We start from the raw sequence: 25,639 nt of genomic DNA, 5'->3' as shown, positions 1-25,639 counted from the left end.
CTCCCTCTAGAGGGTTATACTTGTCTTGACTATTAGGAGCACTGCTAATGCTCTGGAAAGATATTGTTTTGAATGTCCTTTATGATTAAAAGCAGCAGAAACCATGACGTTTGAATACCAATCGATGAAATAAAATACAGGATACAGTGAGAAAATCCTTTAGATTCTATTGACATTAAATGTGATCATTGAATCGGTTGCTTAAGATTTTAATGTTTACATCTCTGTTGCTTCCACGACAAATTTTATTAATCTTTTAGAATTTCACACTACTGTTGCTGGTGAGTAATTGAATGAATAAGTATACAAATGTTTTTTTTTATTTAATGAAAAGGGCTCAGAAAGAGGAGAGGCAGAGGGGTGGAAAGGCAGAAACTGCCTTGGCACCTGTACTTGGGGAGCCACTGTCTTCGGACACCTTTTAAATACAGTATTTCTTTATGACTAGAAAAATATAGTTGTGAATGGATAAATAGGCAAATTATATAGTCCATGGGCCCTCCTGGTGGTATATAGTCTAACTTTCCAGAGGAGTAGACCCCCTACTAATTACCCTGTACAGCATTATTTACTGGGTGCTCCCTATTTCATCTCATATTATTTATTGAATGACATGTTCCTCGGAGCAGTTTAGAAGATAACATGTATTTACAAACGATGACTGACCGCTGCGAAGACGAAGGCGGTGTTTCTGAACGTGCTGCGACGAGCCAGCAGGGGGCGCGCGTGTCGCGTTGCGCCGAAGACGTTCGGTGACGTAGGACGTTTCGGTCGAGCCCATCCAGCCTACACACCGACTTGATCATTTCCAGGCCGGGTAGAACCCCAGCAACACCGCTGATATCGGTTCAACCTATGAAGATTGGGCTTTTTCAATCTCCATCCATCCTCTGAGTAGGCATCATTTTGTGGACATATATCACGGTAGCTGATCAGAAGATACCCTAAGTCGTTGAGTTGGTGAGTTATGGAGGCGGTCGGTCGCGTGAAATCTTGCATTTTTCGCTGGTTTTCTCCCGCTGCCCAGTTTTATTGTTGCTTTGTTCTGGTCATCGGCCATTTTTAAGCGCCTTGCCCTACATTCCCGATGCTGTGGGGATACCGTTCTGTACAACAAAAACAACAGAACGAACGGTTGAAAATGTTAACCTTGGTCAAAGCTTTCTTGGGGAGATTCCCCCTTCACAAAACTGCGTGTTTAACGCGGCCATGCACAAACGCCAATGCTCTGAAAAGTCCTGGCCTACCAAGGTTGTTTTTTGAAACACTAGCTTGACTGGAAGTTGAACGGCTAGTTTCTGAAAAAGCTGCGACTGTCCGTAGCCAGCGAATGTTAAATAAGAACAAGTGTCCGTGTGTTGTTGTTGTTGTCTACGTGCTCAGCTTGGGTAAACCGACTATTAAACACATGCATCCGTGTGTGCACAGTCTAATGCGTTGTTTTATAGAAAAGCCCAAATATGATGGACAGTTAACCAGGACCCTTATGTTTACATAGCATCTGACTCCAGTAACCAGCTAACAGGCTTGACTAGTGATGGCTAGCAACGCTAATATTCGTTTGGATGGATTCGTGTGCTAAACTAGAGAAGGCCACGTTTGAAGTCTTAAATTAACGTCAGTTGGAATAGATTTGTTTTTGTGCTGCGAACTGACTGCCGTTTCATCTACTGGCATTAGCATTAGCTTCCACTAAGGTAACCAAACCTAACGGCAGCTAACGTTTAGGAGGTCGAACGCTATTTTGCTGCCATCCATCACTGATATGCGTGTAGCTTGTACATTAATTTGTATTACGCGTTTCTATTTGCGTCAATCCTCCTGAGTTTCAAATAACCATTTGAAATGAAAACGAACGTCAAGGAATTTCTGACGTTAGCTGTCACAACGTTAGCTTCCATTTCTAACCGAATGTCAACTAACACTAGGTTTGACGTTTTTCTGGTCTATATATCGATACTAGGGTTCACCTGAAACGAAAGTATATGGGGATGTCATTATCTGTTTTAATACGCAAAATTAAACTTGATGAACTGATGTTTTTCCTCGTAAATCGCGATAAAAAAAACGCCTATGCGGAGCTTGAGCGCAGCGGCCTTCGATAACCTAAATTACGTTGCGGGCTGTCCGCTATTCTGCTAAAAAAAGACCATCGTTATTTTGCATAGGGTTTAAAAAAACTCAACAAAAAAACAGTTAAACAAAGAAATACGAGCGTTTTGGCCCAAATTGTTAAAGTCTCGTCTCCATCAATATAGTGTTAGTACTTTGTATGAAGCCTCGATGTTAGCGCAGTTTAACGTTAACCATCATACTCATACACTTAATATGCAGCATAATTTGGTACCGCAACGTTAAACCAGGAGCACATTTTGACCTGATCTTGGTCAAAACATTTTGATTTACGATAAAAAAAATATTCGTATGTACAACATATGTTATTTAATCTTGTTTAATCGCTGTTGCTTTAGTTTGTTTACGCTGCCATGGCAGTCCCGGCGGATTTATGTGTGTAGAAAGATGTCAAATAATTCTTTATTTTGAAATATGTCATCCTCTCCTGTATGAAAATATGAATTATCTGTAACTTCAAACAAGAGCTCTATTGGTAAACCCAATGTCGTTATGTTTCAATTTAGTATACACAGCGTTTCGTGCTTTTATATATTGTGCCACCATTGGAGCTGCACTAGTAATTGCTGTGGGTGGTTGCATGACATTGGATGTATTTGGCACATTTCTGTGTGGTAACCATGAGTGTTTGAGCTAACAATATTTATGTTGTTCAAGTATGTAACTTAAGGATTTTATAATGCGTGAACTTGGGATGAGCACATTCGTCTATATGGTGTGTTGAGTGCTGGTTCGAACGTCAACATGTGGACCACAATCCAAAGCTTCTCTGCAAACATTTCATTCGCACATTTTGGTTTGAGTAAAGTGTTTATTTGGAGGATTGTTCATTTCAAAAAAACATTCCCCCCTTACTATTAGTTTTGTCAAGCCAATCTTGTGGTTGCATACCATTACTATTGATATAGAACAGCAGCGTGTCTGCAGCATTGGCATTGATAACAGAAACTGAGTGGTTTTATTCCAGTATACATACGGAACCACCTTACACAAAGTTGATTCATTTTATTAATGCATTGGAACTTGACATTTTTCATCCTTTATGTACTATAGAGATGTAATGCTGAATGAAAGTGACCAAATGTATTTGATTCGCTAAAAAAGAATAGTCCGTAGAACTGGAATTAGAAGTAGAAAATCCTCTACCTCGAGGTTTTTTTTTTCCCTTGGTGAGGTCTGTACTTAGGGTTTACATTTTTTCTCCTACTGTGTTTGCAGACTCAGAAAGCACTGGGAAGAGGCGCAAAAAAAAATTTCCATACTAGATGACATTACATCGCAATGTCCGATCGTTTGGGGCAAATAACCAAGTCCAAGGATGGGAAAAGCAAGTACTCCTCACTTAGCCTATTTGACAAGTACAAGGGAAAATCAATAGAAAATCAGAAAAACGCAGGTAAGATTGATCATCTTGATAACTTGTTGCTGAGCGTGAATCCAATCGTACGTCTCTTTCCCATTGCTTTATGTACCTGTGTTCTCTCCCAGTAGTTCCGCGACATGGCTTGCAGAGTCTTGGCAAAGTGGCCGCAGCCCGGCGCATGCCCCCACCTGCTCACCTGCCGAGCTTGAAGTCCGAAAACAAAGGAAACGATCCCAACGTGATTATTGTGCCAAAAGACGGTACAGGATGGGCGAACAAGCAGGAACAACCCGATCAAAAGAGGTACTGGTAGAATGGTTGAAACACTCTAAACTACCCTACGTAAAACTTCTGCTTAATTTTATAGTTTATTTTAAATGATATTTTCTTTTATAAGGCAGGCTGTTAACTACTAAAAACATGTTAACCACAGTGGGTGCAATGGAACAGTGTGTTTTACAAGACCAGTGTTGACTTAAAATGGTTTGGTTGAAAAGTGAAGTAAAGCTTTTAGCTTTGTGAAAGTCAGCTGTCTTGTTATTAGAGATAGTTGTTGCCTGCAGATCCAGCACAAAATGTGATGTTTTCCTTCTTTTTTATTTTTAGTTCTATTGCATCAATACCACAGCTGCCGGAGTTGCAGCCACAGCTGGCTTCACAGAAATCTGTCTCCAATCTTCAGAAGCCCTCACCGGTAGCCAACCAGGAGGTTTGTATGCATTGCTGTTTCCTCCACTTCATGAGGATTACCTTCTATCTATAATTTTATTTTAGAGAAGCACTCCTCTATGCACATTAAGAATATTTTGAACTAAAGTGTAGAAAACGCAACGCACTGCACCTGTACTGCACAAGTCTGGTGCAGTACGTTCTAAAGCAGATGTTATTAAGTGGAAATACTGTTTTTCTTGCAAGATACAGATAAGCTGATACTCCTTCTAGTCCTCTTTTGTTATGATGATAGTCTGTCTTCACTCGTGTTTGTTCTGTGACAGTCAAGATGGAGTTGTTCGTTTTTAACTACATTTTGTACGGATAAAAGAGACCAATGCTCGGTCTCAAAGGCCAAATGGAGCGTAAGCTGATATCAGGCCTTGACTCTGGGTTTCTCCATTTCCACAGAACACAAACACAGGTGGACCAAAGCAATGGGCCCAGCTAAACGGAAAGGGAGTAGAGCAAGATGGTGAGTCATCTCAGATATTCCTACAACTGAAAGTTTTTTTTAATTCAAATGCCATTTTAACGATGAATAATTCTGTCCCGGTTGTGACCCTCTGCACAACATTTTTCTGATTGCATCAAGTAGACTAATGTTTTTCCTCATTGTAACTCCTTTTCAATTAACCAGGTTTAAGGGCCTTAAACCGACTTCAGCCCTTCTCTCACGAGGAATTTCCCACGCTGAAAGCAGCTGGAGAACAGGACAAGGCTGGCAAGGAAAGAAGCGGCTTCGATCCGTCGTATGGGCCCGGACCAAGCCTCCGCCCCCAGAGTGAGTTCAAACTCACCATCTCAGAGAAGATATTGTTTGTCGGGAAGAAAATCATTAAATTGGCAACAAGATTTCTGAGGGTAGAATCTGATGAATCTTGTAACACGCATCAATGGCAAATTAATCAAGTAAAAGAAAGCGGCAAAGGGAAGAATACCAGTTTTTGAAGTTCATACGGCCCCCATCTGGGATGACCTTGATTAGCTTTTCCGGTTTTCTGAAATCTAACTTCACAACTTCCAGATGTGACGAGTTGGAGGGAAGGTGGTGGTAGGAACCTTCAGCCCTCATCCCTGACCCTCGGCTTGCCGGCGGATCCCGAGGGAAAGCTCACTGCCCTGGGTGAGAACGGCAGCCCACCCGCCTCATCTCACCCCCCTTCTGCCACCGCCACGACCTCAGCCAGTGTAGTGACGGCTCAGTCCCCAGTCCTTGACCCAAAGGAGCTCTCGCTGCGACCCGCCCAGCCTGTCCGCAGAACAACCGTCCCTACTGCTCTGCAGTATCAGCTTCATCACACTTCAAATGCCGTCTACCATGACATGTTACCTGCATTTGTGAGTACTGTGTGACTTCTTTTTTAGCTCATATTTTGGATGGCAATAATCAACCCCCCAACGCCGGTTTGCTGAATTCTTTGCTCTGCTGTTTTTAGATGTGCTCTAAAGACACACGTGAAGCCCCAGGTACCGACCACGTTCCTGCCACTGTAGCTGCTCCAGCCAGATTTGACAGCAAACCCACTTTTAAACAGACGTACGCCAAACTTGAACTTGTCAAGTAAGTACATTCACAATGTGAGAGCGTTGATTTATTACCTAGTTTTAGCCAAGGGGTTGGCAATGTTCTGTAACTACTAATTTTAAGCGATTTCCGCATTCATCTGAAAAATGCCACACCATAGTTTTGCATCGAAAGGGTTCTGGTTTCCATTTTGTCCGCCATTTGTAGCGTTGACCAAATCACGTTCAAGCAACCTTTTATTAACTGCAATCTGTGTAGAAAGCAAAAGAGACCTATCCCCTTGCTAGAAATGCAATCTTGTAAACCATCAGCGTTGTTCAGCTAACAATTTTGAGAAATGGCTACTTATGAATCACACTGGTCGTCAAATGTGTCGTCATTCGATGGGGTCCCAAATCAGTCTAATTTTGTCCATCTACCATCTCTTAATGCAGTGGAGACATGAGAAGAGAGAACCGCTTTGTTCGCGCTTCAACTCGACCCTCTTCTCAGCCCATCCGCCGGCCTGGTGAAAGACCACAACGTCCAGCCATCATTAATCCAGAGGACCTGAAGGACCTGGATGAGCTTGATAACGACTGTGAGGATGGGTGGGCAGGTTAGTACTTCTCTCACTCGTGTGAGTCACCTTCATCGCGCTCCTATAGGAGGCCAAAAATGTGACTCATTCTGGAGGAGTTTGTGCCATATTAGGTTTCCGCTTCACCTTGTGAACATTCATTGCCACCAGTATTTGAGTGTTAAATGAATCATAGTCCATCAATTATTACCCGATTACACAAAGAAAGGAAAATTCTGAGCAGAAAAAAAACATGATGTACTGTTAAGTAATATATGCAGCATCTACTCCTCTCCTTGTTGTCTGCATCCATCCAAGGTGATAATAAGGGAAGTTGCTATGATTTAGAGGGCTAATTTATGAACAATCAGTCAAGGTACACCAGATGACAAAAGAAAGATTTGTATTCTACATACTAATAAGTCAATGACAGACTGTTGATGCGCTCCAGCTGCATTGATAAGATTAGCTTGTGTAGCATTCCATAGCTCAACCAAATGACTTTGAAGAGATGGCGAGTTGACCGTCAATAGAAGTGTAGTATGTGCTGGGGGGCCCGCCCACAACACAGCTAATTGACTTGCTCTCTTATGAGGTTCCTTCGTCCCATCCTAAATACCTGCCGCTGACTTTGTTACTTTGGGGTTTCTTTAGGACTACATGAGGAAGTTGATTACGGTGAGAAGCTTCAGTTCAGCGATGATGAAGACGACCACTCCGGTGATAAAAAAAGGCAATGGTGAGATCGATTTCCAGGCCCATTAGTACTCAAAATGGGTTTGAACTCTAGTGTCTTTTTTACGTAATTGAAATGGTTCCCGTTTCAATTTGAATGCGTTATTCTAGGACCGAATGGGAGAGGGAGAACCTGATTTCAGGTGAGGTGCCTTACCCTCAGGAGGGCACGGAGGAGAGCTATTCCTACCAACCTCACCATCATGAGCAGCCCATGAAGACCAACAGCAGATACCTCTCTACGGACACCCCGGTAACAACACACAGCGTTGTTTTTCCACTTTCCTCCTCCTCCTCCGCTGAGATGACGTATCTAACATGAACTTATTATGGTGTTATCCATAGTTATAACACATCTTGTTCTTTATTCCCTCCGTGACTGTGGAGGATAAGGCAACACTGCAGAGCATATGAATAGCAGTGTGCCTTCATACACCCTCAAGTGAGACTGTCAATGTGAATAGGGAGTGATGACCTTGCAGTTACCATAGTGATATGTCTGACTACTTTTGCCTTGCCATTTCTTTTGTTTGGCTTTGATAACGATGCACAGCTACTATTTTTTTTGGACAGTTTCTATGTGAAAGAATTTAGTTAGGTTAGGTTGCACATTTGAGGTACAAATTTGAACTCTGATTTAACAGTCTAACTTACACATTTCCTTACAGTAAAAAAATAATTGAATCCGTATAAACCCTCCAACATGCCCACTTGGTCATTCATAGGGGATAAATAGAATATTATTATTTGATTCTTTACAATATACAGCCTTCCCTTGAACCGCTTCTGTGCCGTCTACAGGCCCTGCAGACAAACCAAGGAGAGCCACTGGCTGACCAGGAAGACCAGCGCCAGTCTCAGGCCCCAGCGAGGGCAAAGTATGTGTCACCCGAGCTGCTGGAGGCTGTTGAGAGAGCTCGCAAGCGTCGGGAGGAGGAGGAGAGGCGCGCCCGTGATGAACGCCTGGCGGCCTGTGCTGAAAAACTCAAAAAGCTGGACGAGAAGTTTGGGAAGATTGAAAGGCCGACATCGAGAACAGAGGAGGTCCAAAAAGAGGGAGAGAGCAAAGAGGTTCCACTTTCCCCAGACAGGGAACAGATTAAAGGCCACAATGAGAACTGGCAGTACAGTATAAAAGGTAGAAATGCTTGTAGTAGTTTACATTTACCAACTTATTGCAGATCATACTGGTCGTTTCTAAGCATGTTCCGTGATCAAATGATTTCCAGATGGAAGCGAGTGTCCCCAAGACACCTCTCCCGGCCACAGTTACCGCGATGAACCCGCTTTCTCTAACTACCGCGTCATTGAGGATGATGGCCTGGAGCCCTCATCCCCCTCCGGAGACTACAGCGGACGTCATCCCTCCAAACCTGTTCCACCCCGCTTTCAAAAGCAGCAGCAACAGCCGCCGCAGCAGCAGCAGCAGCAGCAGCCACTGCAGCAGCAGCAGGTGAGCGCCGGCTAATGCACCTTTTAACCTATAAATTGTTATTCCCAGATTAGTGTGTCAATGTATCAGCGGCTGCCTTGTGAGAGGAGGGCTCTCGAGAGTTCATGGAAGCATCTCACCACGTGCAAACAGCCTTGTCAAGGGTGGTATTGTTATATAAAGAGCAGGAAACGTTTTGTGATGTTAGTGCAACATTTCCACTTTTCCATTTACATCAAAGAGTTGATTGAGCATCCAGACGTATTTTGACAATACGGCATTTTTGACATGTCACAGTTAATGACTACTTCTACTTAAATGCTGTGGATCACTCACACTGCAATAGCTTGCTGAGACACATGAGCAGCAGCGCTCCACTGTAATAATGGTAGGGGAAACACTGTTCTCAACAATAGAATATATATTTTTGCCGTGGCTTACTATGAGGTCAGTCAGTAGCTTTAGCTGAACGTTAGATGGCTTTTTAAAAAACGAGCGAGGGTTCACAACATTTTTATTTGTTGCATACATTCTACAGGAACAAGTATACAAAATGCAACACTGGCAGCCGTCAGCTCACCCGGCCACATCCGGGTCAAGCCACAGCCAGCGAGGCTACTATCCCCCACATGTTCTTGGGTTTGACCCCCGCTGGATGATGATGCCGCCTTTCATGGATCCCCGTATGACGCAAGGACGATCTCCTGTGGACTACTACTCCGGGGCTGTCCACTCTTCAGGTGAGCAATAACTCACCAAAAGGAGCAGATGCTTTCACATCTGTTACTTTTTATCATGAAATGGTGAAATTCAAACACTGGATCTTTTCAGCAGGAATGATGAAGCCCATGATGCATCAAGACCACCTGAACAGCCCTGGTTCCGATGAGGGGTGCCATTCAAACCTGCTCCAGGAAAGGAGAGCACCTTCCACCGAGCCTTACCCTATTTGGAACCAAGATGGCTACCCCCTGCGCAGCTTCACTCCACCTTACCAGAGACCGCACGAAGGCTTGGACAGTGGGCAGCTAGATGACAGGTCAGTTATTGTGTTTAAAATATTAGAGCCTGTGCATTTTTGCAGTTCTTACACCGAGGCATCTCATTAGATCTGGCCTGACAATACCGTACTACCATCTTTCATCAATATAATTTCTTTCCCCACAGAATTGATAAGGCCGGCCCCCAACATGACTCCTATGAGGAGAGGGCCAGCGAGTGCTTGACCCACCCCCGCAATGATATCCCCCATCATGCTTACCAGATCCGTGGCCCTGACAGAGAACAACAACAACAACAACACCACCACCACGACCATGGCCTGCTGACTACTGCTCAGAACAACTCCTTCATTCAAGCTGATAGTGATTACCAGAAACAAGACTCCCGAGTCAAGCATCAGAAGGACGATGGTGAGTCTCACGACGAGACCGGAGAGGCCTCAAAGGACAATTGGAACAGAGATGGAGGCCAGAAACAAGATGGAGGTCTGAATGTCCAAAGCCAGTGGGCCGAGCCCAGTTCCAGTTCCAGCGGTAGTGTCAGCCAGCCATCTGAGAGCAGTGGGCGCACCATGACTCGCAGAACGGGACCCATCAAGAAACCAGTACTCAAGGCCCTTAAGGTCGAAGATAAAGAGAACGAGAAGCCGAAACCTGAGCCCGAGGAGAAGCCTGTCCCTTACCGCTTGGAGAAAGAAGTCCTTACCAACGTCTACGACTTGAAGAAAGATAACCAGCCTCCCAGCAACAGGCGCTCGGCGTCACCTGTTATTGACAAACATCCCGAAGAGCGGCAGCGCCAGTCGCCAGCTCCCACCAAGATGGACAGGCCCCTGAGCACCCACAGTGATGACGCTCCCAAAGAAAACCCATGGGACAGCGGCAAGAACCAGTTGCCTAGAGAGAGCCAAGAAATCCGGGAGCCTCAGGCACCGCGGCGCAATAACTGGATCTTCATCGATGAAGAACAGGCCTTTGGCGCGGTCAGGGGAACGGGGAGAGGCCGCAGTCGGGGTTTCAGGGAATTCAGCTCAAGGGGCGGCCCCCGCGGTGGCCGAGTTGGAGACAGTCTCCGCGGGGCTTATACTAACAACAACCCCAACAACAGCAGCAGCAGCGGGGCGCAGCGGGCCGGCAGGGGCCGGGGAACCAGGGACCTTGTCAAGGTGGACGAGTTCCAGAGGGGCAAGCCCCGCAGGCGCAATGTCAGTGAGACCTTAAGCGAAGCCTCCGAGTACGAGGAGCTGCCCAAGAGGCGCCGCGAGAAGGGGTCTGAGAATGGCGACGGTTACGTCGAGTCCGCAGAAGTCCGCAAGGCTGACAGAGACTCTTGGAGATCCAACAAGGTGTACGTGGACGAACAGGTGGCCCCAGATTCCAGAGAAAAGGCCAAAGCCGGCAGGGGTTTCGGAGGTCGCGTGCTGCCTCCCAGGCTGAACACCACTGGAAGCTACAGTCGCGGCTTTGGAGGATCCAGGGACATCTCTACGTGGAGGGGCCGCGGGCCCCAGTTCACTGCCACCGCTGGCTCCATGCAAGAAAACGGTTATTGTCCTGGCGGGGAGCCTGCGTACTCCCGCCAACCGCCGGTTGTTGAACGCGAGGCTCTCAAGTACCCGCCCAAATTCCCCGGCTCCTTCACGGAAAATGGCACAGAGGCCGGTGAGGGAGAGTACTACTTCGACAACGACAACCCCGACAGGCAGTTGATACGAAGGCGCCGTCCGCCCCGTCAGGACAAGCCGCCGCGCTTCCGTCGTCTCCAACAAGACCGGGAGCCGGGCTACAACCAGTGGACGAGCGAGGAGTACGTAAACGGGGACTTTGCGAACCCCTGGCCCGGCCGCCCCAAAGGCAGCGGGGAGGACAACTGGCCCACTGGACACTACTCCGCCGCACGGCCCGCCCAGCACGGTCAGCCGGAGGAGTGGGAGACCGGATCCGAGAACAGCGACTTTGACTGGCGAGAGAAGCGAGGCGTGGGCGGAGGCCCGGCGGCACAAGGGCACGGTGACATTCCCCCCGAGTCCGGCCACGGTGAGCCCGGCTCCGGCGAGAAGAGGGAACAGAGCAAGAGGAGCTTCTCTAGTCAGAGGCCTCTGGTGGAACGGCAGAACAGGAAAGGAGAGCCGTCACTGCTGGAAGTGAGCAAGATGGCCCGTGCGCCCGATAACGGCCCCACCTCCTCCTCCAACAGGAGTGACAGTTGGCAGAACGGAGGATCTTCTTGTAAAAGGTGAGGTGAACCGTAGAAAGAATTGTGAAGTTGATGTAACTGTCTGGATACTTTACCCGTGTGTATTATTGAGAATGAAGCATCCTCGATTACAGCCGGGAGGATTATATTTATGCTCTTGTTTCTTGCTCTGGTTGTTATGGTTACTCGGAAACTGGCCGCACGGGGTTTCTTCTTTATAGTTTTCCACTCAACTCCTACCAACTTATACTCTGAGGAACAGGACTGAACACCAATCTCAGTTTCATGGGCTAGAAAGACATATTTCTGCCTCTGTTTTTTGTATTAAAATCGATAATTAATACCTCCTTATTTTTTTCCACGTGCTGTTTTTCAGCAGAAGCACCGATGAGTCCGGCCCAGTCTACAGCATAGAGCAGCCAGATACCCGGGAGCCCAATGAACATTCTGGCAAGAAATTGGATAAGGAACTGAAGCAAGGATCTACCAAGACAGAAATAACGGAACCACTTTCCCAATATGAGCTCAGCAGCTATCCAAGTGAGTCCAATTTGATTTTCTCTTTTGGTTTCTCCGTTTTGATTAAAATCAATTAAGCAATTCTGTCGAAGAATATTCATTTCAGAAAAACAAACTAAACAACTGGTGCCGCTACAATTCTGTTTCTAGGACGCCTTCTAATCTTATTCTAAAAAGTAAAACTGATGATCCAGTTAACATTTTGCAATGATCACGTGCCTGTTTTTGTAGTCGAGGGGGACTCAGGGGGACCAGTTTCAAATCCAGATGGATACCAGGATGCCTTGGCCAAGAAGCAAAGACGCCCACAGGAGGACGACAGGAGGAGGAAGGAGCAGGGGTCTGCTGTAAGTCAGCACATGCTCTGTCATCACGCCGGGGATAACACCAGGTGTAGTTTCTGAAGCTTCTGTGTCGTTGTTTGCTCTACAAGGTTCCACTGAAGAACAGGACCATCGCATCCAAGATACCGCCACGATTTGCAAAAAAGCAGGGAAGCATGAGCATTGAGCAACCGGAGGAAGGGCTGTCTTCCAACAACCTGGGAACTGAAATCTGGGAGACCAACAGCTCAGGTAGCAGATTTAGAGCATCTTTGTGTGTGCATATCTGAATATAGCTTTGTCTGAGTTTTTGTTTTGTTTTAATGGATTTTGTCAGATGGTTGAAGAAATCTTTGACGGGGAAATGATGTGAAAAGAATCACATTGTTTGCGTTCTGCACTGACCAAATTCCTTTTCTTTTAGCTCTTTCAGTGCAGTCTTCAGGCGGGGACTCGTGGACTAAACAGGTGTCATACACTGGGAGCGAGCCCAACTCTGAGGTACTACAACGCCAATGCTCATTGGAACTTATATTGCATATATTCTCTATCTGCTTTAAATAAAAAAATGTATATATTTTGCCTTTATTATTGACAAATAACATGAAGTCTCCGACTAAACCCTGCCTTGTCTTCCCCTTGGCCAGGACTCTGATGCTGGCCCCGAGCAGACTAAGGAGCAGCACAAGCCGGGCCCCATTGGAAACGAACGCTCCCTGAAGCACCGCAAGGGGCCCGAGAGAGTCGATCGTCTGGAAGGTGACCCGATAGCGCCGGTCAACGGCGTGGACCTCCATGTGGACACGGTGCTGCCGGGGCCTCCCATCGAGTTTGGTGTCAGTGCCAAAGACTCTGATTTCAGCCTACCGCCGGGCTCTGCCCCGGTCGCCGTGTCCAATCCTGTCAACAAGCTCCAGGAAGCACTTTCTACCAACGTGAGTGAATATATCTGTACTTTAGTGGTGGCTTGTAAATAAAATAACTAGTGGTAATTCAAAGGCATCAAAAGCTGGCACTCTCCATCACAATGCATCTAGGTTTCTTTTTTTTGTTGAAAATGAAATGGTGGAATAGTATCAAACTTATTTATCCTACACCTCTGTTTCTTAACAGACTGCTCTCAATCAGAGTATCACTATGCTGCGTTCCACCCACCTGCAGCCCGGCATCAACCTCAACCCCATCTCCTTCCCCAGTGCTGACCTCACGCTCAAGGTATTCAAATTCCCATTCAATTCCAACAGAACTATATATAGGTTTACAACAAATAAGGATAAGTTACTCGGTCAGTTTCACCTTTCCTGGATGGAAAGGAATATTGTTATTTAAACAAAGGCATGTTTTCTTTCTCTTCAGATGGAGTCGGCACGCAAAGCGTGGGAAAACTCCCAGTCCCTGCCCGAGCAGGGCTCCCCTGGCGGAATCTCTTCCGGAGGTCAGCCTCCCTGCAGCGTTGGCTCCTCCAGTGGTGTCAGCTACAGTTCTTTTGGGGGGGTTTCCATGCCTCCGATGCCTGTTGCGTCAGTAGCACCTTCCATGTCCATGCAAGGTAACGCTCATTTTTGTTATTTAACGAAGGCATCATCTTTTGAGTCAAGCAAAACTGAAAGCCCGTATTTTTCCCTTTTTTGTAGGTAATCATATTCCCCCGTTGTATCTGGATGGTCATGTTTTTCCTAGCCAGCCCCGCCTTGTACCCCCCAACATGACCCAGCAGCAGACCTACCAACAGGTAAAGATACACACACACACACAGAGACGTTTGTGTTGTAGCAGAATTGTCATCAGGTTACCTTATTCATCCATTCAGGCGGCTGCAGCCCAGCAGATTCCGATCTCGTTGCACACGTCTCTTCAGGCTCAGGCTCAGTTGGGGCTTCGTGGAGGTCTACCTGTGTCTCAGTCCCAAGAGATGTTCAACTCTATCCCCCCCTTCAGGTTCTGCCCCCTCAATCTATCAAGGAGTTTCACCGTAGTCATGTCATCAGTCTCATGCACGTTGCGCCACGTGGTTTTAATATTTTCCTTTTGCTCAATCTGCTGCCCTGCTGTGTCTTGTTCCCTTCAGATCCCAGGTGTACATGCACCCCAACCTGTCTCAGCCCAGCCCCATGGTGCTGTCGGGTGGAGCTCCTCTCAAGGGGCCCTACTCTGCTTTCCCTGGCATGCAGCCCTCAGACATGGTCAAGACACAGTCAGGCTCGCACTCGCACTCTCACTCGCACTATCAGCCTATGAATGGTAGCCAGCAGCTAGTCTATGACAGCCAGATGAACCAAGGGCCCGGTATGGGTTCCTCCCAGCTAATGGACTCTCAGCTCATTCAGGTTAGTGGACTCTGCTTCATAACTGCTGAAGACGTTGTAAGATTCCTTTTTATAAGCCTTCATGGCATAGTCAGACCATAATTGGATAAGTCCTTGTTTTCACCAGGTGACCATGCCCCTACCTGGCTCTCAGCTGCGCTATGGCTCAGCTCAGCAGCACCTCATCCTCCCGCAGTCGATCCAGCTGCAGCAGGGACAGAACATGTCGGTTGGGGGCCCGCGCCGGATGATGCCACCTGGGTCCCAGCCTGGGGTCATGACTGGCGGCAGAGAGGTGTGACTTATTGATCTGATGATGCTCCACCAAAAACAGCGCTCCGTTCATTGATTAGTTGAAAAATTGTGGGCCTATGTTTTCGCGTTGACAATATGTCTTTCTCATCTCCCGAATTCTCAGGGATCACAGATGGAAATGAAAGGCTATCAGTTTTCTGACAAGCCCAATCATTCCCCAGGAATGCCCGGAGGGTCTTACAGGTGAGTGTAAATAGCAGCTTTGCTGCGTCAACAAGTCTCACAGAGGCACACTTATGGAAATGGGTGCAATAATGTAACCCTCTCCTCATCAGGCCTGGGTCCGCCAGCCCCAGTGGGAAGCCGTCAGGTCCTGGGGGCCAAATGACACATTTTGCTCAGCAGGTATTTCTTTTTGTTTTGTTATATTTTCATGTATAATGGTTGAAATGCAGTTATTGTCGCTCTGTATAAAAGCGTCAGCTAAATGTAATGTACATCTGAATCAAAAAAATCGGAAAAATATTGCCCAGTGTTCATCATTGTAAGAGTTCTAAATTGAAAACTATGATACGCATCCACATTTTCTTCACCTGACATGATTTACAGTATGCAAAAATTCTATCCTAAGCAATGCAAAATGTTCCCTTTGAAATTCAATACAGGCCTGCTAATAATTCATGTTTTCATTTATTTCTTCCTCCTTTTCCCGGGACCAACAGGTGATGCACATGCGCCCTCCCCCCAATGGCCCTTTCCCCAACCCCATTCAGAGACCAGTCATGCAGGTCAACAAGCCTGTCATCATCCGCCCCCCCCCTTACCCCAATCCTGGCCGTGACCTTTCCCACTCCACCCCTCCCTCGGTGCCCGATCCCTCTATTAAAGGGCCAGAAGATGGCATGAAGGTGAGCCACCCACTATAAATATAGGTAATTTATTTTCATCCATTTTCTTTTTCTCTATCTGCATTCCTTTTGTTGTGTGTTTTGTTATTGTGGGCCTTTGACTCGAGGTGTAGATTTCTAGTTGGTAGGATGCACTCATCTGCATAGTGTAATTCCATATTGTTAATAATAATATTGCTGTGTTTTATAGAGAACTGTTAAAATATTTCGCCTAGTCATCTTGAATATTCATTTCAGCATTCCTTATTCATGCGGTAACAAAAAATCTTGTAATCAAATATAATTACATATTTACACAATGTTGTATAGTGTAAGGGTGATCATTTTTTATTAAATCATTTAAATGTTTTAAATGAAAACTAGTAGAATTCGTTGCTTACAAAAGGTTTCAGAGATTAAACTGAATCATTCTATCTGTAGAGTTTGTGTTATTCATGTTGCATCAGCATTTAATGGTAAACTAGGTAAATGGTTATGGATAACTGAGAATTTGTCCTGCATTATGACCCCGTAAATGTATTTACGTTGTATGGCTGTTTATCCAAAAGCTGAGTATTGGCCTCGGGCTGTCAGTGTTTTGTTTTCAATGTGCTGCCGTACGCTCTTTAGTAACTCTCCTGTCGTCTTTTGTGCAGAATAAAACCATGCGAGAAGTACGCAAGGCAGCGGGTGAGGCCAAGACAACATCCGGGGCCATGACCAGCAAATTCCAGGAGCCCCCGCCCTCCACAGGGCACGCCAAACCAGCACGCTCTGGAGCCATCAAACCCCAGGCTGTCAAAGTAGAGGAGGGCAAGGCATAACAATGGACCTTTGGACATCCTCACCACCCCTCAGCCTGCCAACACAAGCCCCTCGTCCAACGTGTGAGCCTTCCAACATGGAAAAGGGGCTCACGTGCAGTCATCACAATGAAATGCCCCCCTCTTGAACTATCCAAACTGGACACTATTATTTCACACCACGTATAGAGATATATAAATATATATATATATAAATATATACATAGACACACGCAGTCTTTTAAACAGATCTCTTCAAGGTCCTCTTTAATTTATTATTAGTCACTTTTAAGAGATTGGTAAAGAGAAAAGATATTTGTTTTTTTTTGTGTGTGTTTCTCTCAGAGGTGGAGAAAGAAAAAATGGCCAACTCAGACAGATGGTTTAATTTTTCGTAACATTTTGCCAAACTCTATTTACTCCCACTTTATGGACTGTAGCTGTTGAGACAAGGCAGACTCTTGATACATCTACAACAAGCAAACTCTGTTAACCTTTTTTTTTTTTTTTAAATGAAATTCTAAATGCAGTGGGGCACTTTTTGTCATTTTTCATGGATGTTTTTGCTGGTAATTATAAAGCCCGGGGGAAAAAAAAATATCACCCAATTTGTGGACATCATTGCATGTCAACACGTTAAAGGTCAAGTGCATCACCCTAGAAATGAATCTCTTTGGGTGCTGAACCCGCCCCAAACTCTGTTCCGTTCTTTCAGCTTTTTTTTTTTCTTTTCGTTTTTGCTCGCTCTCTCTCTCTCTCTCTCTTCTGTAATGTAAATTTAAAACTAAAAGTTGGGACATTTTTACCAAAATCATGTTGCTTCCACGAAACTTCACCGGCCTTGACGCGGCGTGTGCATGTGACGTGCTGAACGTGTGTAGACTTGCGGAAACACCTTTTTAGCACAGATTTCACAAAGAACTGTCCCTGAACTCTGGGTGGATGTTTCTGCTGAACCGAGCTGGCAGCCACATTTCTCGGGAAGTTTCATTGTGAAGTTTCTGTGTGGGCGGGGGGGGGGGCCGCATTGCTGTAAAGGTGACTTCCCCTCCCCCACCTCCCTCTCCCCAAAATAGCTTGATTGAAATGTTTGCTTTCTTATTGCTGTGTTTGGGTTGTAACGAATCAAATCTGTTAATGAACATTCGATGTACGTGATGATCTTTACATCCCTCAGTCTGGGAAGTTTTAGCTTTGGTCTTTAAAGACTAAAGCCTTTTTCTGTAATTCCGTTTAAAATCCTGTTTGACAGCACTCGAAGACCTTCGAAGGAACCCATTCATCACCATTTGGTTAGTCAGCATCTGGTCTCTTGAGTTGGCACTAGCAATAAATGCAGTCTAACTATTATCCCAATCAGGGTCCAATTAACTTCTTTTTTTGGTTAGAAGCCAATGGATCACAGAGGAGATGTTTAGCATTGCTTGTTGAATTCATTTTTTTGCTTCAGCTTTGTTTTGTGAGCTCTGCAGTTCCAGAGGACTACGAAGAACTTTTAAAGTGTTCTATTTGAAAATGTGAAGCTGTTGGAATCACTTATTTTAGTTTTTTTTTGTTTTTGTAATGGACACATTTTGGAACCCAAAATTGCCAATGTCAAAACTGGTTAAATGTCAACAACAGTCCTGCTTACCATAACCCTCCATGACACTACAAATGCTGCGATTTCTCTTTGACAATATTTTACTGTACGGTCGAGCCTCGTCAGCGAGGGGAGGCTTAAACCCACGTTTAATTTTTAGATATTGTGGCACTAAAGGATTTAACATTGAAACGGTCACTGTGCTCCGAATGGACTGCTTTCACTGGTAAGGTTCATCGGGCGTGGAGTGTTTTGTTTTTTTTGCCTCTCATCCCTCACCGCAAAAGATCCTGATGCTTCTCATCACCGACGTGCACCGAAAAACATCGCCCTGACTTTTGTTTTGTACTTCTAAGATGCATATTTCATTTTGTTAAAGGACCAGCGCTTTCTATAGCTGATCCAGCATTCTATTTATCCTACTTGATCTTTATCCTTTCAGATATTTGGTCATTACTCTCCCTTGTTCCAAAAAAAAAAAAAAGAGCTTATTGAAAGAAAAGAAATAAAGCGGTTGTGATTTCTTAAATGTACTGTTGATTCTGTATTCTCACTTTGTCATATTAAAACCATGCATCAAATTCTTGTGAAAGCAGAAGTTTTGGGGAAATGCTTTTAGGCGAAATGGCATAAATGTTGTAGTTTTTAGATTATGAGGCGTTCATGTGCTCAGAGCAGCTCTTCCTGCAGCAACCAGAGCACTGCAGGTGTTCTTCTGCCAGTAGTTCCACAGTAAGTAAGCCCCACCTTCAGGGAGCATTTCCACTTTAGAACTAAGTTTAAGCCAGCCATAAAACCCGGGCGGGACCAGCATTTGCTTGTTTATATTTCTGAATACATATTTTTGAATAAATATCTATGGAGAAAACATTTTTTTAAGTTTTTACGTCATCTAGTCGCCAAGAAGGAACTGCGAGGATAGATTCGTCCTTTGTTTTCAACATCACATACATTGTGTTCACTAATGACCTGAAATATGGGATGGATTTAATATTTTGCATTCAAGAATGAAGATTGAACATAACTAGATACTTCATTACCGAGTAAGATAATAAATAAATTACGTTTATTTTACCATATACATCCAGGCGATACTTCTCTAACGTTTGGTCCGTTTAATTACACAAGTGCGGGGGAAAAAATGGTTTTGTGATGTCATCGACGTCAAATTCCCTGGATTCTTTGCAGGAACAAGAGACTTGTCAGGACGAAGAAAGTTTTCCGTCTGAGTCTCCCGCGGACTGAGGAGGTCTCGTAGGTCTACTTCACCCCCCCTTACCAGAATTTTGGGGGTTTCCGCGTCAGATACAAGGTAACTTTCTGTTTTTTGTCGACTTTATCTGCTTTCGGAACAATATTTATCTTTTTTTTTCCCCTTCTTTTTTTTAAACGCATTGTGACGTCCCAAACGTAAACCCGAGTCGGTGCTTTGCCTCCAGCGGGGATGCAAGTTGGTTTTATTTTAGTGGGGTTGGATTGCTGCGTGTTTGGGTAAATCTCCTGAAATAAATGCACATCAATGTAACGTCCCCGAAGGTCCTGAATGCGCGCTGCTGGTGTGTCTCTCAAGGGTCTCAAGTTTGAACGTCGTAACCAGATGTTTACAGTGCTTTTGTGTTCATCCAGCTGCAAGAGATTTCGGGAGGGTGCTGGCAAAAACGCCGTTTTTCGCGATGATCGTGATCGGTGACGTGGTTTAGATACCGGTGAGCTTTTCACTTGGGGATACAATGTGTGTGAGAGAAGGACGAAGGTGCCGCAGTACGAACTGGTTCCTTGTTGGCCCTTCGCAAAATAAAATGAAAGTCGTGTCTCCCTCTGGTGGTTTGACATGAAAGTGCAAGAAAATCCTCCAAGTTGACCTCAAAGCAAACCCGTTTCTTAAATAACAATAATACAGTACAGTCTATTTCTATTGTTCTTTGTATAGTACTCAAAGACAGTTAATTACAATCAATGTATAAAAGGAATAGCTATTAACTAAAAACATTAAACACACAATGTTGGTTACACATAAGCAGAATAAAATAATGTAATGTCTAAAAAACACACATGTAATTCTAACAGGCCTCATAAGCCACTTTGTTTCAATACACTTGAATAGAAGGTGTGTTCCTGTGACCCAGGATGGCGAACAGGGCTGCCGTGAGGTCCGATGAAGGCCTGATGATGATGCAGGAGCTCGACGACCGGCTGCAGGAGCACATTGGCAAAGTGGAGCATGTTCGCCTTAACGCTGTCGAACTGAAGGACAACTTGTCCAGGGTAGGTGAGACATGCATCACATGTCTTTCATGTTTTATCAAGAACAACATTTCCCTTGTGGTCTCTTCTATTTGGACATTTCTTTCTCGTGAAACAGAGCAACAGCGATCTCCCCCAGTCCATTGCTGACCACCTTGAATGGTTGGATCACTTGTCACAGCGAGTGGAGACTCTTCACATGAAGACAACCGCTTTTGTTCAGGTGAGAAATAGACTCTGATGTAATCTGGGTAATGTGCAAAGAAAGATTTGGCAAAAATCCTCCCATCCTCTTCTGAGCACAATTTTCATTGCGGAGCTGACTTCATGGCCCCCATCTGTTTGCAGATGAATCCCAAGCCTCGCACATGGACAGGGAAACGCAGTTCAAAATATGGCTACCGATTTGGACGTCTCCGGCAGGGCGAAGACGCCCAGTCCGAGTGCGGCTGGTCTCCCGTCCGCGCCAGAGCAAACAGTGACGCTGCCTCTGAAATGTCGTGCAACTGGTAGTAATCCGGTGGCCTGTGTGGCCTGAGGTTGCAGTCAGTGCACAAATATTGTATGGCTGAATGCACATTTTTTTTATACTGGTGAATTTATGCTCATTTAGGAATCAAAGTTTGACCTGTGGTGTATTACGTAACATTTCTTCTGTGCCATGCATTAGTCGAACACTACATTGTTAATAAAATCCTGGATAATCCTATCTAATCAGTGTTTTTATTCTGTCTCTGTTCTACCTCTGTGTACCTATATTGCATGAAATTGGTGCATTCAGCAATACACGATTTATAGAAATCTGATAAGAGAGACCTATTCCCAATAAATTACTATACATGCACATTTTCTACTTGTTAGTTTTATCAGATTCAACATGTTAAAGACGTCATACGTTTGTTTACGGATGTGTTTCGTCGTTTCTGCTGAAACTCCTGCATTGTGCCGCTGTTCGTGTGTCCGTTTTAAATAAAGCTTTGGCAGATCGCGTAGGTGGCCGTTCGGGAAAGCAGCGTCAGTTTAGCTAGAGAAACACCGACGTACCTTCTCTTTAAAAAAAAACAACAACAGAAAAACAACACCAGAGTTGAATTTATATTTTTGTATCCATATTAAATATTTAGCGTAAAGAACCCCAGGAAACATGGCAGAGAGCGACTGGGATACCGTGACTGTCCTGAGGAAGAAGGGGCCGACCGCTGCTCAGGCCAAATCCAAGCAGGTTAGCATGGACGCCCCACTTTGTCTGTGTCTTTTTTAACGTGTTTTATAGCGTTCATTTAACCGATGGAGCCTCTCAAATTGCCGGGTTCCCGGTTGTATGAAGCTCCGAGTGAACGGCCGGTGCAGGGTGTGTTTGTAAAACACGTTTATTTCTACACGTGGTGGTGCGCCGTATCGTCCCTCATGGGTCGTGGTCTATGTTAGCTAAGCTAAGTTAGCTAACGCTAACAATAACAACAGTGGACATGTACCGTTAACGACCGTTAACCCGTCATTAATATCATGATTCTATCATGGTTTAATTTTGGAGTTTCCTTTGACTAATCAAACCTCAGTTGGAAGTGATCAACGTTATCAGGGATGACACCATGTTGGTTAAGCACGTTGTGCTTGTAACGTTCGACGGTGACCAAAATAGCAACTAGCTTAGCTAGCTAGCATTAGTGAACTAACCTGAATAAAATCCGTTAACAAGTTACTTCGTTATGACGCTAGTTAACGTCCTCTGAGTCAACGTTAATCATAACTAACGCCTCTAGAAAAATAAAGGTAGAATCTTTTTTGTGATAATGTCCAACCGATATGCATAATGTGCGTTATGTCTTGTGATTGCTGTCAAAACATGAAACTTTAACCTAACGACCATGCTGCAAATCATCATACACCTGGCGTTACTATAGTAACAACATAGTTGTTCTCCTGTGAAATATGAATACGCTTTGGTGTGAAGTTAGGTGTACGGTCATTCCTGGGAATTAATTGTTACCAGAAAGATCAAGTTGTCAGTTTAATTCATGCGTCATACCCAGACATGCAGATTCATTAGTTTTTAAGTTAAATAATCTTTATAGAGCCTGGTCATAATGCAATCTGCAGTCTTATGAATCTGGATTATGTTTTGAAATTCAAGATGTCCATCTTTTCTCTAGGCAATCGCCGCTGCTCAGAGACGTGGGGAGGACGTTGAGACATCCAAAAAATGTAAATTTATACAATCTAAGTGTGTAATTTTCAAGTAGTAACTAGCGAGAAACAGACCTAAAAAAAAGCAATAATTTAACTTCTCGTGCTGTGATTAACGTAATGCTGCTCGAATGCCGTAACTTTGGTCCGCTGCTCGTCACACAGGGTCAGCGGGGCAGAACAAACAGCATCTTGTGACAAAGAACACATCCAAACTGGACCGTGAGACCGAAGAACTGCACCACGACAGGGTTCCCCTGGAGGTGGGAAAGTACATTCAGCAAGGCAGACAGGAAAAGGGTCTGACCCAAAAAGACCTCGCCACTGTGAGTATAGTTACCTTATATTGACCTTATATTGATCTATGAAATGTAGCCTTTGGTCCTGCTGCTTTAGCGGATGTCCTTGCAGGAAATTAAGATAATCAATAAGGGAACACTTATGGTTCCTTTTTATTGTGATGACTTACCGAGGTCCAGCCCCATTTAGCATAACACCAACTCTGTTTAATGCCATGAAAGTAGGAAGTAGACTAGACAGGGAGATGCCTGACTGTGAGATATGTGAGGTTTTTCTTCTATTGAATACAGTAGCTTAGGTATGATATATAAATATATATATAATTAAGCAGAAATGGCAGAAATAACAATAATTAAGCAGAAATGGTCACGTGTATGGATACACGTGACCATTTCTGCTTAATTATTGTTAAAAAATTTATTTTTTGCAAGTTCCAGTAGTCCTTAAAAAGGATGTTGTGCTACAGAAAGTGTTTTGCATGCATGAGTTGTTTCGCTGACTTGTGTTGGAACTAAATTATAAATGTATTTATTGAATTGTATGTATTGTATTTTCCTCCAGAAAATTAATGAGAAGCCTCAGGTCATCGCAGACTACGAGTGTGGAAAAGCAATTCCCAACAACCAGGTCTTGGGCAAGATAGAGAGAGTGATTGGTAAGAATTATGTTTGCAGAAATTGACACGTTTCCCCTCTGAAAGCTGTTGCTATGGGATTCAGCTGTGACGTTTTCTTTTGCGCCCTGCAAGGACCTGTTGCCGCCTGTCGCAATATAGAATGTTTGATGTATTGTTCCTTGATATCCAATGGGTATAGTTGTAGCCATCTAAGCTGTGAGCATGTCAGGTCCCGCCTTCACCAACTGAAGCAGCAGAGCTGTGGTCGCACAAGCTTTATTTGTAAGAAGTGCGTAAGTAACTGAGAGCCGTGCAGGGCACATGGGCGCAAAATGAATCTTCACGACTCGTGCAGGGCTGCGCCTATTGTGTTACAATCAGCTGTAGCAAGACGTAACTCATTCATCTTGTGTCTACAGGGCTGAAACTGCGTGGGAAGGATATTGGCCTACCATTGGAGGATAAACCCAAGAAGAAATGAAAACAAAGCCTCGAAAATCAGCCCTCCCATGTCCCACCTTTCCCTGTTTCTGAAACAAGAACCCTTTCCCAACCCTACTTCCCAGAACCCTTAATCTCTCCTCCACCCCCCCCCTCCCTCCCCCGGGCTGATCTCGCCTGTGTCCTGCCTGAGGACCTGGTGCTCCACTCATCACAGGCTGCATACCGAAACTGTTTCCTGACCACAAAATCCAGTGAACGGTTGAGCGTCACAAACTCAACGTTCTGCAAATCTTCTTTTCACCTCTGTCTGCTTTGGCATGATGAATTTCACTTTTTGAAAGTAATGTAAAGTCATTTAAAAAGTAGAATTATTTTTCATGACCAAACAAACCCGTTTGACTCATGTTAATTGTGAGCATGATTCTAAGGCCAAAGTGCTTGACAGCATTTCTCTCACACACTCGACAGTGGGTGGATGTCATAAAACAGTGTTAAATACTGTGCTTTGTTTTGATTTAAGAAAAATAAAGTTTGGCAGGTCTTGACCTTTCTGAGTGTGTGTGTGTGTGTGTGTGTGTGTGTGTGTGTGTGTGTGTGTGTGTGTGTGTGTGTGTGTGTGTGTGTGTGTGTGTGTGTGTGTGTGTGTGTGTGTGTGTGTGTGTGTGTGTGTGTGTGTGTGTGTGTGTAGCCACTGTGGGACAGGATGTTGTGACAAATAAGCTTCTCTGAGAGTGTTATCGTAGCATAGCACAACAAATTCAATGGTTCATAGTGACAAATGAGACAAAATATTTTGAAAACTTGATTCTCTTTTTCATGACAAGAATTTTATAAACTCACCACGAATTGGGAGAAAATGGAGCAACAACTTGCAATCTTATTAATGTATTTTATTAATGTAATCTGCGGATGTAGTATTGAATTGAGCCACTAGATGGCAGGATACTACTAGAAATTAGGGCTACATAGGGTATTGATCGGATACTTCTGTGGGCTGAGGCTACATTCTGTGTGTTTTTTGCAGAATCACTAGAATCAATGATATAGCGGGCAGCGGTGCCGTTAGAAACAAGCCGCTGTAAATACACTGTACCTTTTAATGCGAAGATGGTCACATGGAATGCTGCGTAACCTGTCCCTTTGATCTTCTGAAAGCAGTGCTGTGATGTCTACTGAACCTGTTAGTTTGATAGTTTGAGGTTGAGAACAACTGGCTAAATGAAACTTCAAAACATATGTTTGCTGCAGAGTCACATTTATGCTATAATCAAAAAGCTGATGGAAAAATTCCATTGTTTTTTTTCAACGCAATGCTAGATTGCAGGTCTACAAAAATGCATCATCCCTGAAGCACTCTATTGCTCTTTGATATTTAAGTGCACTAGTGAGCAAGAACAAATGATTCTCAGCAGCTAAAAGGAATCTAGCAATTATTTTATTCTTTTTGAAAGTCAAATTATATTTTGTGAAAAAGGCCATGTGAAAAATGGCTTCAGGTTTTGAGCTTTGTCTAA

General features: G+C 44.5%; 2 protein-coding genes across 6 annotated transcripts; both read left to right on the top strand.

Annotated features, from left to right (window-relative positions):
* Window positions 1–790: 790 nt before the first annotated feature.
* Window positions 791–21,287, top strand: prrc2b (proline-rich coiled-coil 2B). Of its 5 annotated transcripts, none has more exons than XM_037485596.2 (34): window positions 791–960; window positions 3,352–3,529; window positions 3,625–3,799; window positions 4,103–4,205; window positions 4,619–4,682; window positions 4,848–4,991; window positions 5,235–5,548; window positions 5,647–5,771; window positions 6,170–6,333; window positions 6,949–7,033; window positions 7,141–7,282; window positions 7,831–8,167; window positions 8,259–8,482; window positions 9,000–9,201; window positions 9,293–9,500; window positions 9,629–11,698; window positions 12,036–12,199; window positions 12,410–12,525; window positions 12,612–12,753; window positions 12,926–13,002; window positions 13,149–13,436; window positions 13,615–13,716; window positions 13,858–14,050; window positions 14,136–14,233; window positions 14,312–14,439; window positions 14,570–14,828; window positions 14,935–15,102; window positions 15,226–15,305; window positions 15,398–15,467; window positions 15,785–15,970; window positions 16,606–19,646; window positions 20,461–20,599; window positions 20,697–20,801; window positions 20,927–21,287. In XM_037485596.2, exons 2-31 carry the CDS (start codon window positions 3,415–3,417, stop codon window positions 16,771–16,773), a joined length of 6,711 nt encoding a protein of 2,236 aa, XP_037341493.2. In that variant the 5' UTR covers window positions 791–960; window positions 3,352–3,414; the 3' UTR covers window positions 16,774–19,646; window positions 20,461–20,599; window positions 20,697–20,801; window positions 20,927–21,287. The 5 variants fall into 5 exon arrangements, with proteins under 5 accessions (XP_037341493.2, XP_037341494.2, XP_037341492.2 ...); XM_037485597.2 differs by having other exon boundaries at window positions 3,622–3,799; window positions 12,039–12,199; XM_037485595.2 differs by having other exon boundaries at window positions 792–960; window positions 3,622–3,799; window positions 9,296–9,500.
* Window positions 21,288–21,541: 254 nt separating this feature from the next.
* edf1 (endothelial differentiation-related factor 1) lies at window positions 21,542–24,670 on the top strand. The gene is made up of 5 exons (XM_037485598.2): window positions 21,542–21,800; window positions 22,732–22,783; window positions 22,931–23,091; window positions 23,627–23,720; window positions 24,101–24,670. Exons 1-5 carry the CDS (start codon window positions 21,723–21,725, stop codon window positions 24,160–24,162), a joined length of 447 nt encoding a protein of 148 aa, XP_037341495.1. The 5' UTR covers window positions 21,542–21,722; the 3' UTR covers window positions 24,163–24,670.
* Window positions 24,671–25,639: the final 969 nt, after the last annotated feature.

The sequence above is a fragment of the Pungitius pungitius genome, chromosome 18 (genome assembly GCF_949316345.1).
Source record: "Pungitius pungitius chromosome 18, fPunPun2.1, whole genome shotgun sequence".
In the NCBI taxonomy this organism is placed as follows: domain Eukaryota; kingdom Metazoa; phylum Chordata; class Actinopteri; order Perciformes; family Gasterosteidae; genus Pungitius; species Pungitius pungitius.
This window is presented reverse-complemented; position numbering and strand designations above follow the sequence as displayed.